The sequence below is a fragment of the Ostrea edulis genome, chromosome 1, assembly GCF_947568905.1.
Source record: "Ostrea edulis chromosome 1, xbOstEdul1.1, whole genome shotgun sequence".
In the NCBI taxonomy this organism is placed as follows: Eukaryota; Metazoa; Mollusca; class Bivalvia; order Ostreida; family Ostreidae; genus Ostrea; species Ostrea edulis.
Genome location: NC_079164.1, coordinates 12,092,595 through 12,106,490, shown reverse-complemented (window position 1 = coordinate 12,106,490; position 13,896 = coordinate 12,092,595). Strand labels below are relative to the sequence as shown.

The 13,896-nt window shown below is 34.8% G+C and overlaps 1 protein-coding gene and 1 pseudogene across 1 annotated transcript in view; one reads left to right on the top strand and one right to left on the bottom strand.

Moving 5' to 3' along the window:
- Positions 1 to 1,189, bottom strand: part of LOC130051207 (uncharacterized) — a 4,712-nt pseudogene extending 3,523 nt beyond the window's left edge.
- LOC125664075 (uncharacterized) overlaps positions 1 to 9,435 on the top strand; it is a 37,126-nt gene extending 27,691 nt beyond the window's left edge. Inside the window, exon 8 of the mRNA XM_048896594.2 lies at positions 6,986 to 9,435. Within this exon, the coding sequence (XP_048752551.2) occupies positions 6,986 to 7,062 (77 nt within the window). The 3' untranslated portion in view covers positions 7,063 to 9,435. The remainder of the gene's footprint in view (positions 1 to 6,985) is intronic.
- The last annotated feature ends 4,461 nt before the right edge of the window (positions 9,436 to 13,896 follow it).

Here is a 13,896-nt window from a genome sequence, read left to right as displayed (position 1 = left end):
CATCTATGAAATGGAAATAAAGTGAATTTTTTTTAAATATCTTTTTTTTTCTTTGAATAAGGTATTGCTTTTTGGGGAGGGGGGTGCACAATGAAGAACATGCCTGTGTGAAGAGACTCTCGACATATCAGTAGGAAGTTTAAGAGGTTTCAGTAAGAAAGTTACAGGGAAATGAAGTGAAAGTATGTAGCTATCAAGAAGCATAGAAATAGCATGTAGAGAATTGCTTACTGAAATCAATTTCTTGCCCAGATTTTTTGCAGCATGCCAGATATGATGACTGCTTTATTTCTGCATGATTCTTTTCTGTAAAAGTAAGATAAATGCACATATACATTGAAGATAATCATCAATTATACAGACATTTTAATCATAAAATACAGAAGATATACTTACTCATCATTGCACCAATTTGGAGGTGAGCATCTGTCACTACTTCATTAATGATGAGGCCATTGTCTTTCACTTCCCTCATTCCTTTAACAAATCCTGCCTTCTCCAGATTTATACTCTTCTTTTCCGTCTCTCGCTTATTAAGTGTTGTTATGGAGAGGATCTTTTTAGTGCTGTTCTCCATAAAGGTGTACGTGCAATATTGTGCACAGTGTCCCGGACTGTCCATTCTCCCATCACCTACAATGTGCATGTAAAATACTACAGCATTTCAATTTACAAAATGTTAATGACATACTTGGCTAATGCATAAATATCATAACTGCCATTACCCAGGAGAACCAGGTTGTTATTTCTAAATTCCTGCACCATATTTCTTTTCTTTTCTGACCATAGGTCGTCGACGGAGGGAACTAAGTAGTTTCTCTGTAGTCTGGTAAATGACGATGCACTCAGAAATCCAAGATTTAAAAACTGTGAGAACAGCTCAATTTTGCTGAAGTTGTTCCCGGAAAACAAAATTGCTGACGCTATCATAAGATCCCTAGCATGCAACCCTCGATTTAAAACAGGTTGGGAGCACCATTTGTCTGCAGAGTGGGAGTTTGGACATACCTTAAGACACAATTGAAAGGCTTTAATACTTTTTATTAAAGTATTATTAAAAACGAAAAATAAAAATAATTTCCTGTGAACAGAGACTTTTCATTGTACTTGGTATTTACAAATGAAATGAAAAAATTACCCATTTCAGGTACAAGGCAGAACCAATGTTCCTTGAAGTGCATTGTAAAGCCTTGCCACATCCTTTTACTTTGCATGTAGTTTGCACAGGTTTGTGAGCTAAAGCTAGCAACTGGTCTACGAATACCAAGGCAGTTTTTTTCTCCAGAACATGATGAATGTCATCTGGGGAGTTGAGTTTTAAAACTGAAGGTCCAATTTCTTCTTCTTCCTCCTCCCCCTCTTCTTCCTCTTCTTCTTCGTGGGGAAATACAGATTCCACTCCTGGACAGTCTTTTATTCCAGCAACATTCTTGGGACTGCAAGTAAACGTAAAACATGACACAATTATTCAATGAAAATATGCAGTGCAATATTCTAACCATTTAACATAAAAGTCTATATAGATTAAGGACAAAGAGTTATTCAAAAGACATATTGCTATCTAAGTTGCTGTATGTCAGTCGAACTTTTGAGCATTTTCAACTCCTTCTCTTCTCTGGAGCAAATGAACAAAAATTTCAACCTAATTTGGTATATAACATTTATGGGTCAATTCTAATGAAATAGTTAATTTCATGAACCCTGTCTCAATGAAGAATTAGAGTGCAGCCAAAGATATGTAAATTAGTTTTATCTTAAAAAATCTCCTACTTTACTCTTGATGATCATGCAGTAAACTATTAGCATGATTGTAAAAGGCAATGAGCCCTATATCAATAACATTTATGGCCCCTGGTTTCACTGAAGTTAGTCATATATTAAAAATGTATTATATCTTAAAAAATCTTATTTACTTTGGTACATCAAGAAGGCAAAATGTTTGCACATAAAATTTACAAAAAGAAAGGTATTGTCACAAGATATGCACTTCTGAAACATGAAATCCCTATACACATCTATTTAAATGTTATGGTCAAGGATAAAGCTTTTACACCAGGCAAACAGAACAAAAACTACACATCCCCCAAATCTCCAAATTCTGGGACATGTAAACATAAACCCTTGTGCTCTAAAAATAAACACTTCATCAATGACTGCAAGAAATGGGGGTGGGGTGGGTTGGGGGTGGGGATGGGGTGTCTGGTCATAAAATATGAAAAATATTTTTTATGCAATATTTGATTTTCTGAACTTCAGCTTTGAATTTTTGATCCCCGAATGAATTGGGGCCTCCTTCAAGTCATAGAGAGTTTTTGTATGAAATTGTATTGTACTAGTTTGAAGGACTCTTATAGATACAGTACGGAAGCAAATGTGTGACAGACTGAATGATCGAAGGACTGACAAATAGATACAACTTACTATCCAAAAATGGAGAAGATGAAAACACAAGTAACTCTACAGACCAGAACATATGAATAATCAAATGACCAATGGCCCTCTTGTAAATATTTATGAATTTTGTGAATATGAATGAAGATTATTAATTAACTAATTCTGCTTTTACCCAATAGATATGTTGAAGCTTGGGTAATATGTTTCATCATCACTAGCCTCAGAATACTCTGAATCTTCTGTAGATATTTCTATACTCAACCTGAAAATACATTTGAAATTGATATTGATTATTGAAACAAATTTTGAAATATATAATTATACCTTTTTTGGTCATATATCATTCCAAAATTAAACATGTATACTGTTTTACTATGAGTGTGTGGGGGTTGGTCGTTTTCCATTAATTACTTTGAAAAAGATATAAAATTTACACAGAATCATAAATGGATATAGTGTATAACTAAAACCCTTTAGAGCATATTGAAAAAAATATTGATACATATACTCTAAACGTGTCCACATCACAAAAATTGAAATAATCTTTATTTTTTCTACGAATGACTTTTAAGTTGCTCAAAGGATTTAGATAAATGTTCGTCTTAAGCAAGTTTTGATAAATAGATGAACATTTAAAGTTCCTCCATCACCAGTGAAATTGTGGTATGAGTACCATCACACAGACAGACAAATGACAAAATCTGTCAAGGTGATTCCTTTATACCTTCACAACAAAGTTGAACTTGCTGGGGTATAATGAAATGTATTTGTAATATTTCCTCTTACATTTAAGTACACATATTCCCCGTACAGAATAACTTAAAACCTCATATACTAAAATACTGACTCAAAAGGATCCAGAATTGATGTTGAATGCTTTGTTCCTTTAGCCCTTTTCCTGAAAGAAATAATACATGTATTTATTGATAGAACAAGAATATGTATGTTTATACATATACATGTAAGGCTTTCCTTTAAATAAAGTAAGACATTCCACATACCTTCTGGATGGCCCAGCATCCAATTCTTCCACACCTGACATTGATCTAAAAAAAAAGTTAGTAAAATGATTTTTTAGTAACAATTTTATACATGATCAATTGTGTGATATGTTTTATATACATGAGTCCAATCAGTATTGTAAACAACTAATTAAAATTCGTAAACCATCTACAAACAATATTAAAGAGAATAATACAAACTACATTTTACATAGAAATCGGATTTAAATCATCAACATACAATTCAGCATGTTTTCCAGATTCTGCGGACGAAATGTCAGATACTGGCTCCATCATCTGCATCTGAAAAGGTTTGCCATGCAATGGGGTAGATGATACTTGATGGGTTTTCTTTTGCAATGGAACACCATGTTCATACCTGATTTTAAAACAATGGATAAAGTCATCCAAAACATTTTTCAATGATATATAATTTTCCATGACATTTCAGATACAATCAATGACATCCAATTGTGTTTCTTTTAAAAGAAAACTTAGGGTAGGTCTACATGGTCTATATTACCAAGCATAATCTATAAATTACAGATTTTAAAAATTACATAGTTGTAGAGGGTAAAAATGTCATTTAAAGACCCAATTTTAAGTTGACACCCCCAAATTGTAAGCTGCCTGCCAATCAAACATTTAACAATAAATCTCAGGTGGAGTGATATCTGCAGACACTGTGGTCTGGGGCTACCCCAGAGAGGTGTTTTGATAACAATAACAGCCAATATCTACAGTCATTCTTTAGATCTTGAGGAATCCCAGTCTACCTGAGTTTTGATAGCAACTGCTATTTTCTTGTAATTCAATTCTTTTTAAAAAGGCCCCTGAACAATGCAATTTCAATATAATTGTAATTTTCCTCCTCTATATACCTGTACATGTATTATAAATTACACAATCAGAAATCAAACAATAATTTGCACAATTATTTCTAAAACTTGTAACCTATTGAAATAATTTATGTCATCAATTTATGATACCTCTACATTTATAACAGATATTATTCATTGAGTCAATGACAGAGAGGGTGTAAAATGTGTGTCAGCTACCCTTACGAATACAACCATTATTCAAACACTATGACCACAGAAACTCTGCAGAGGTCCCTGAGACAGGTCCTGTGTATATCAAAACTATTTTTTTAAAAAGCATGGCCAGGTAGATTTCTACAATGTTCTGCCTCTGTGTATTTCTTTGAGTGTCATGGGATATAGCAATTAACACCTTGGTAGACCCTGGCCACTCCAGGTAAATAACATCTGTTTAGATTAGGCTCCGCCTACATTTTCACTGACCGTATGGTCATGAGATGGGTCTTTAATTATAGGCCTATAGCTTTATAGAGAAAAAAAAAATACGGGGCTACAAGTCATATTACATCAGAAATCGGCTATGAATTTTATGATGTTTGTGTCACAGTGAAAGAGGGAAAACATGAATATTTATCACTAGATCTATGTCAATGCCTAAAAACAATGGAGAGCGTTCAAACCCGGTATGAAATGTACAGTAGTAATTAAATTACTACAAAATTACGTTCATAACCTATTTCGAAAATCATAACAGTCATTACAAGAACTCTACATATTTAAATGTTTAGTCAGAATCTACGATTAGGTTCTAAGAAAATGCATACATAATATTTCCCCTTTGGGGGCCCCACGATTATGGGATTTAATATATATTGAAAGCAGTGATGGATATATAAAATATCAAAAAGACAAGGGATACAGGTACGATAATACCAAACATTATATTTCTTATAGATATATTCTAAATAAGGTATTGAAACAGAAAGAGAGAGATAGACAACTTTCAAACTTCAGTCTTCACAAACCTGTCGAGCAAGTAGCCGGCAAGCTCATAGTTAAATGTGAAATTCAGCTCCTCCTTCACACGAGTCCATCTCTCAAAGTGGTCGCCAATAAATATCTTCTCTCTACTCCTTTTCCTGTCTGATTGTCTCTTTCTTTCTTTAATAGCTGAATGCGTTAATCCTCTGCCAACTGGTCGTCCACGTTCTCGCGTTGCCATATTTGTTTAGATCTACATTCTAATGCAGCCCACGCGGTGTCACGTGATCATGAATATTTCAAAAGGAGGCGTTGATCATCCGACTCGGAGAATAAATAAATTAATTGGAAATTATCTTGATTACTTCTTAGTCCGATCGAGATAAATTGTATAATTTGCAGAAAGCATATAACTTTTATAGCTTGAATAAAAAATGCATACATATTTTCGTTAAAAAATATTCAAGTAATATGGCACATATAGCTTTAAGGTCATCCCCGAGTACCCGTGACAACTATCTATTTTGCATTGCTTACAGGAGTTATGAGATTGATCACTGTTCGTTATCTTCACCTTGCATTCACAACTGATGCCGAGCGTTTGGCGATGGAACTGTCACTACCTGTTACAATGACTTAGATCTGTCGCGGCCAGGATTCGTGCTCCGACCTTCCGCTTACGGGGCGAACGCCCTACCTCTAAACCTCCACGGCGGTCAACATGTAATGAAAAGATGATAAAGGGAAGAAAACATTTAATACCACGATATCTCAATGAATCGTTTTTCATCAGCATTATCACTGCACCAGTAAGAGGGTGGGAATTGCACCACGCGCTCGTCCTTTTCCGTAACCGGTTACGGAAATAGCCGAGTAGTTACGATTGGGGAAGGGGTTAATCGATTTGTAAGGCGTAATCGTGATTTTACCGATATAACTGCTTTTATGTACTTTTATAACTCCGTGCAATTAAATCGAGAATATTAAAGCAGCAATAAATATATCTGCATTTGAATACGGAATATCGGAACCATTATTTCGTCTCCTATTCCGTCCCGGTTTTAATATTTAGTATGTCCAACAAGATCGCGTTTTTTTACGTGAACTTGGGCAACTTTTTTTTAGTAAACAAGCACATGTAACTTACTTACTATCAGATATAGTGAGTTTAGGGACAGTTTAGCGTCGTATTTGAAAGGTGAGGGGTGGAAAACAAAAGAAGAAAAAAAAAGCGGCATCCGTTATATTAATATGAAAAATCTTAGCAAGAAAAGCTGTTCTGTTCATACTCCTAAATCGTAAAGGGGCGGGGGTGGTGGTATCCTGTAGTACATGTATGATTTCCATCAATTTAACCTTACATTTACACTACCATTCACCAATACTATTAACTATATAAAGTGACCAGCTAATAAATCGATCTTTGCATTTACTAATAACAAATGTATGTAAAAATTTAACGCGATGTCAGGAAAAATACGGGGGGGGGGTGGAGATCTTTTGTTTTGTCTCCGCTGCCAAACATCAGTAATTTAATCCAATATCTCATGTTTTGGTACCAGGGCATTCATTTGCAACATTCTGAAAAATAATCTTCAAACCAGGCAGATATTTTTGTATCAGAAATGAGTTGTCTTTAGCCATCACCAATTTGTATGTACAAGAGTTGCCCAAGTGACGTGGAATAAATGCTATTTCATTTGATCACTTTTACAATAGCCTCGCTTTGGAGCTTGCCTGGATACATTTTAACATTAACATTTAACAGTCTGAATATTCTTTTGCCAGACAAATATAGTGGACAAAGTACGAATGGTGGAGAAAATATACCAATGGCGGAAGGGAACAACTCTGCAAACGCTTGAAAGCAACTTGGAATCATTCTTTCAAAGAAATTGAATGCTGACTTTGGAAGTTCATGGTATATCACAAGTTATAGTTGTCAGCTAATTCTTGCTGCATGATTGGGCCGTCTTTGGTCATTTTCTCTTTACGTGTTGAGTTTCCAACAACTGGAAGAGTCGGGGAAAAGCTTGTTGATACATCATATAACGAACCTCAGTCAGTGGTAGGTGTGGAAGATGTTACCGGTGTTCCGACTCCCCTTTAGTCAATTTTGCCATTTGTGTGTTCTTTACTCCTCCTCTTTGGTACATCTTCCGGTCACAACCCCTCTTTGACGATTTCCATGATCCGCTCCTGTTTGTAATTATAAACTTTAATGGAGAGAGTGAAAGTGCAAGATAACAGGCGGACACTCTGGAAATTATACAGCTTCTGTAGCTATAAATACAGATTATTTTATATGTACATTTCTCTGTAATGTTGTTGACCTCTTGATATGCATTTAATATAGTATACTAGCTATACTAGTACATGTATATGATCTATTTTGTGGCCCCTCGATTATCATTTATATCTGAATAAATCCAATGGTCAAACGCATATTTATCAAAAAACAAATTTAAAAAAAAATCTTCATTAAATAGATTTCATCTTTTTTATAAACATATTTTGACCTCTATACATTTGTCATTGATAATAAATCTTTAGAAAATGTTGATCGAGAATTTAGGCTGTGCACTAGAAATTTTGTCAATATTACCTACAATAAGAAATGTATAACAAATCTATAACATGATTGTGTTAAGTTATAGATAACATAATTCTTCATTTCTATAATAATTACACTGTATTTAAGTCATACATCATTTTATTTCATTTGTGCAATTACATACTTGTATATATGTACAGCCTTTACAATGTAGGATACCGGTGCCCTTTAGTATATGAATATGATAATATGTATCTATAATGGTTTACTATTTTGCCTGCTTTAATTTATTTACATTATTTCATACATGTGAACGTTCACTACAGTATTACTATTTTTATGTCTCCCTTCTTTCAGGGGGATATATGTTGTTTTTGTACTTTCTTTCCGTCCGTCTGTCTGTCACAAAATCTTGTGAACAATTCTCCTCCTATATGGCTTACTGGATAGACTTGAAACTTTGTGCAATGCTTCATTTCCATTTGCAGATGTGCATATTCGTGGGACAAGAGGATCCGATGAATGTAATAAAAGTAATTGTGAATCTAAGAAGGGTGGAGGATGTAAAATAGCTTGTGAACACTTCTCCTCCTATATGGCGTATCTGATAGATTTGAAACTTTGTAAAATGCTTCATTGCCATTTGTAGATGTGCATAATGGAGGGACGGGGGAATCCAATTATTTTCATAAACGTTATAGTGGATCTAATAGGGGTGGGGGTGTAAAATAGCTTGTGAACACTTCTCCTATATAACTAATTGGATAGAGTTGAAACTTTGTACAGTGTTTCATTGCCATTTGTAAATGTCCCATATTATTGGGACAGGAGAACCAAATAATTTTCATAAAACTTATAGTGGATCTAAGAGGGGGATGTTAAGATAGCTTGTGAACGCTTCTCCTCCTATATGGCTTATCTGATAGACTTGAAATTTTGTACAATAATTCAATGTCATTTGCAGATGTGCATATTGTAGGAACAGGAGGATCCAATTGTTATCCCTGAAATTATAGTGGATCGGAGGGGTGCAGGGTGTAAAATTGTTTGTGAACCGGAGTTCATAATGTCTATGTTCCTGCTCATGCTTTCTCCATACCATGCAGAACATTAAGAGAAGGAGGTTTCATTTGGAGCACTTCCAATTTGGGGCTGGGGAGACATTTATTTTTCATAACAACAATTTCTAGTTCATTTCTCTGTTACTATGAAAATGTTCATGATATGCGGAACATATTAATGTTCTTTTGTTCTTTTGTTCTTTTTCTTTTTGCAAACATTCAATTTCTAAATATTAGCGAGCTAAGCTTGTTTTAACGTTGTATGGTTCGAATTTCGACTAATATAATCCACCTTCTAAAAGAACTTAAATGATCGCACGTACGTATGTAGGAGGTTACATGACATGACATATTTCAATTGTTTTAACCAGAATTATTTGGTTTTAAATGGGTGTTTATAAACAACTGTCACACAGCCATTTCTATTGCATGTTCAGAAAACAAATCAAGTAACAGTCACATGTCCTGTGCAGACTTGCAGAGGTAAGATCACCGATGGTTTTATCTGTGTATAGCTGTGTAGTTTGTAACTACAGTACCATGAAGGTGAAAATCAATGTCATAACTCCCATAAGCATAGTACCATGCCATAATTGTAAGAGAAATAAAAGTATCAAATACTTTCTAGTAATTTGTTGTTTTATGCTCTTTCAAATCTAAACTTTGACAGTTGCATCTGATTTATTATTCTCTCACCCGAAGGTGTGTTACGCTAGCTTCACTTGCACCTCTGTTAAAGAGATGGGTGGGTTCACGATTTTTTTAAAAAGAATATTTTTATGTTTAACATTAAAAATATAACTTATTTAATGTTGACAGCAAACATTTTGACCTTCTCAATGCAAGAATAAATGCAATTTTTGAGCCTTCACTGAGTTATGAAAAGAAAGCCTTGAGTGTATTTATGCTCAAAAACAAACCAGTGAAATGTTAACTTTGTAATATAAATCACCATAATTTTGCAAATTCATAAATTTAACTTTTAGATGACACCTTTTACCTTAAAAAGACTTGAAATGTAATAGATATAGTAATCTTAGATCGATATCGATTTCTTTTGAAAACTTGGTAAACAATAACATACCGCAATCTTTGTTTACAAAACAAATAATAAACTCCCTAAAATGAACATCTGTGTTACTGTATATCCTTAATTTTTGTGAAATGCTTTAAACACATCGAACAGACTTGTTTATCAAAAGTGGACAAATCAAAATTTGGGAGAAAATCGTCAAGCAGCCCCTTTTACTCTTGGAATCTTGTGACAATTTAATCACATGGAATAAACAGTATTTCCCTCTAAATACGTCAGGCTCTTTTCATCGCCCTGGATTGATATTTTATTATTATATTTTTTTTACCATTTAGCTGTTTTCCTCTTTTCCACGTTTTATCGTATATTTTAAAGCCGTTTTCACTTTCGATTCCATGTTTACATCAAATTTCCACCACATGAATGCTCTACATTCATATACGCGTATTACGAAGTACTTCCAAAATCAGAATCACAAAACAGATTTTAAACAATTAACAGTGAAAATCAATTTAATTGCACCAAAAGCATTTTATAAAATGACTAAATATTTAGTCCAGAACATAAATGATGCAGATTAGAAACTTTTACAAGATAACGTTGACTATGGTAGCTGATTTGTGCTCTTTTACAATTTGTTTTGTTTTCGTTATTGTAATTAGCTCATCTGAGCTGAGAGCTAAAGTGAGCTATTCTGATCACATTTTGTCCGTCCGTCCGTTTGTCTGTCCATAAACTTTTCAAATTTTCATCTCCACAACCACTGGGCCACAATAGGGGATCAAAGATTTAGATTGGAATGTATAGGGAAAATCTTTTCAAGAATGCCTGTACCAGAAACTTTCTTTACATGACAACTAAAAGTTCTGACATAGTGCAGATTCAAGTTGGTTAAAATCATGACCACTGAGGTAAGGGGTACCATAGGCAATCAAAGGTTTACATACAATACATACAGATATATAGGGAAAATCTTCTCAAGAACCCTTGAGCCAGGGAAGTTCAAATCGACATGAAAGCTTCCTGATATATTGCAAATTCAAGTTTGCAAAATCCATGCCCCCCCCCCCCTCCCCAAGATTAGGGTAGGGCCACAATAGGGGATCAAAGTTTTACATACGAGTATATGGGGAAAATCTTTTCAAAAACCACAGAGCCAGAAAAGTGGAAATTTACATGATAGCTACCTGACATAGAGTAGATCAATGTTGATGCAATTCATAGTGCCTGGAGGTAGGGTGGGGCTACAGTAACGGATCAAAGTATTATATGCTGATCAATAGGAATAATTTTTTAAATATCTCTTGAATGATTTAATCGCTTAAAATATTTTTAAATATGATAATTTTGTGGAAAATCGTTATTTTTCATTAAGCTTGACCTTGGCCCTATATCTTGATCAGGTAAACGGAGTTATTTGTAGTCAACATCAGTGTGCCAAGAACTGCTTAACAATCAGACAGCATTTGATAGGTTACATTGGCAAACAAGATCGTTAGAACCACCATAGAAATTTGCAAATTGCTGGCTTTAAACGAGACTGTTGAAACCTCTGTAACATCAAATTGTTTGTCAGTAGCCTGCCTCGATTTACAAAGTGACCATACGTAGAAGAAGCTCATGCGTATCGAATCAGTTGAGATATATCAACACCATATGCAGGTGATAATGGAATATAGCTACATAAATATGGGAAGTTGACGATAGAGAAGATGAAATCATCCTGCTTGACAAAAAGTTGAGTTATTAGTTTACTGTTAAAATCCAATTTCAATAAAAACATCTAAGTACGAAGCAGATATGGAGGACGTCGTTGTGGTTTTATTTTATCTCGACTTCACAGGGATATATTGAATTGACCTATAAATGAAAATGATTATCATTATGAGAGGTGGATTTATCGAACAGTGATCAATTCATAACTCCTATCAGCAATACAAAATAGTTAAGGAAATACGAACCCTTGGACACACCAGAGGGGGACCAGGCGCCTAGGAGGAGTACGAATCCCCTGTCGACCGGTCATACCCGCCGTGAGCCCTATATCTTGATCAGGTAAACGGAATTATCAGTAGTTAAAATCAGTGTACCAAGAACGGTTTAACAATCGGTATGAATGGCGTCAGACAGTATTTGACCCAGTGATCGGTTGTATTGGCAAACTAGATCGTTTTAACGATCAGAGAATATATAAAACATCGATATATGTGAATGTCGAATTGAAGTCAACAGCAAGATATTTTTTCTTCTCACGTAGAAGCTTTTGAATAAACTCTTATTCATAAGAATATGAAAACAGATCAACTAACAAATGAGCAGAATTCGCGACCATGCGAATTCAAACAGACTTGGAAAAGCTGATCACCAAAGACTACAAAGATATTGTCAATGAGTAATTCCAACATATTTTTAATTTCAACTCCAGAATATTTGCGTGGAATTAGAGTGATGTTTAACAAAGTCATTATTTGGATGACTGATCACCAGATACGAATATTTCCTTTTTCCATTTTTATTAAAGAAGCAACGGTCTATGGTTATCGTGACGAATGGTCGTGTAAAGTGATGAAAGGTCATACCTTTTGGTGTTGTTTATTTGAGAAAATAGTTGCGATTTCAAATGTGATAAAAGTTTTTTAGATATTTTTTAGAATCCACTTTTCATTTGCACCACTTCTGGCATATGTTGTGATGCAGTACACTTGAAGTTTCTCCTTTACAGCTGTTAATATTTTCATGAGTGGCTTGGTAAAATATTTACTCGATCCTGCAAAGATGGTGGCTTGATAGAACATTTTCTCGATCCAGCAATGTGTCTTTATTTGTAGTGGTTTTTGTGAAGTTTAAGAATTCCTCTATATCAATATCTAGCACATCATTTACCGCTATCAATGTCTACCTCATCATTTACCGCTACCAATATCCACCACATTTACCGCTACCAATGCAAGGTGAAGATAACGAACAGTGATCAATCTCATAACTCCTATAAGCAATACAAAATAGATAGTTGGGCAAACACGGACCCCTGGACACACCAGAAGTGGGATCAGGTGCCTAGGGGGAGTAAGCATCCCCTGTTGACCGGCCACACCCGCCGTGAGCCCTATATCCTGATCAGGTAAACGGAGTTATCCGCAGTCAATATCAGTGTGCCAAGAACGACTTAACAATCGGTATGAAACACGTCAAACAGCATTTTAACCCAATGCGAGGTTGTACTGACGAAGTAGGTCGTTATAACGACCATAGAATTTGCGAAATACTGACTTCAATCCAGACTGTTGAAATCCTTGTACCATTAACTTGTTTGTCAGTAGCTTACCTCGATTAAAAAACTAACTATATGCAGAACAAGCTCTTGCATATCGAATTAGTTGAGATATATAAACACCATATGCAGGTGATAATGGAATATTGCTACATAAATAAGGGAGGTTGACGATGGAGAAGCTGAAATCATCCCGTTTGTCATACAGTTGAGTTGTAAGTTTGCCGTTAATGTCTACTTTCAATAAAATATCTAAGTATGAAGCAGAAGTGGACGACTCTGTGGTGTCCTTTATTTCGAGCTCACAGGGATATATCAAATCGACATATGAATGAAAGCTATCATTGTTAATAGACAAAACGTCATCGATATATCTAAAAGTTGAATTGAAGGCCACAGCGAGAGATTTTTTCTTCTCACGTAGAAGTTTTTGAATAAATTCTGCTTCATATGAATATAAAAACAGGTCAGCTAACAAAGGAGCACAATTCGTGCCCATGGGAATTCCAACAGACCTGATCTACCACATCATTTACCGCTATCAATATCCACCACATCATTTACCGCTATCAATATCTACCACATCATTTACCGCTATCAATATCTAGTAAAGGTACGATAATTCATATTCATTCATCCCATTGACTAGGATATTAAACATGTTTAAAACTAAAGCGTGATTTTGAAGAATTTCATCCGTTGAAAAGACAGTTGGAGTATACGTACTATAACCAAATAATTTGGAATTAATGCCTTGAAAATACAGTTGTAATAATGAGT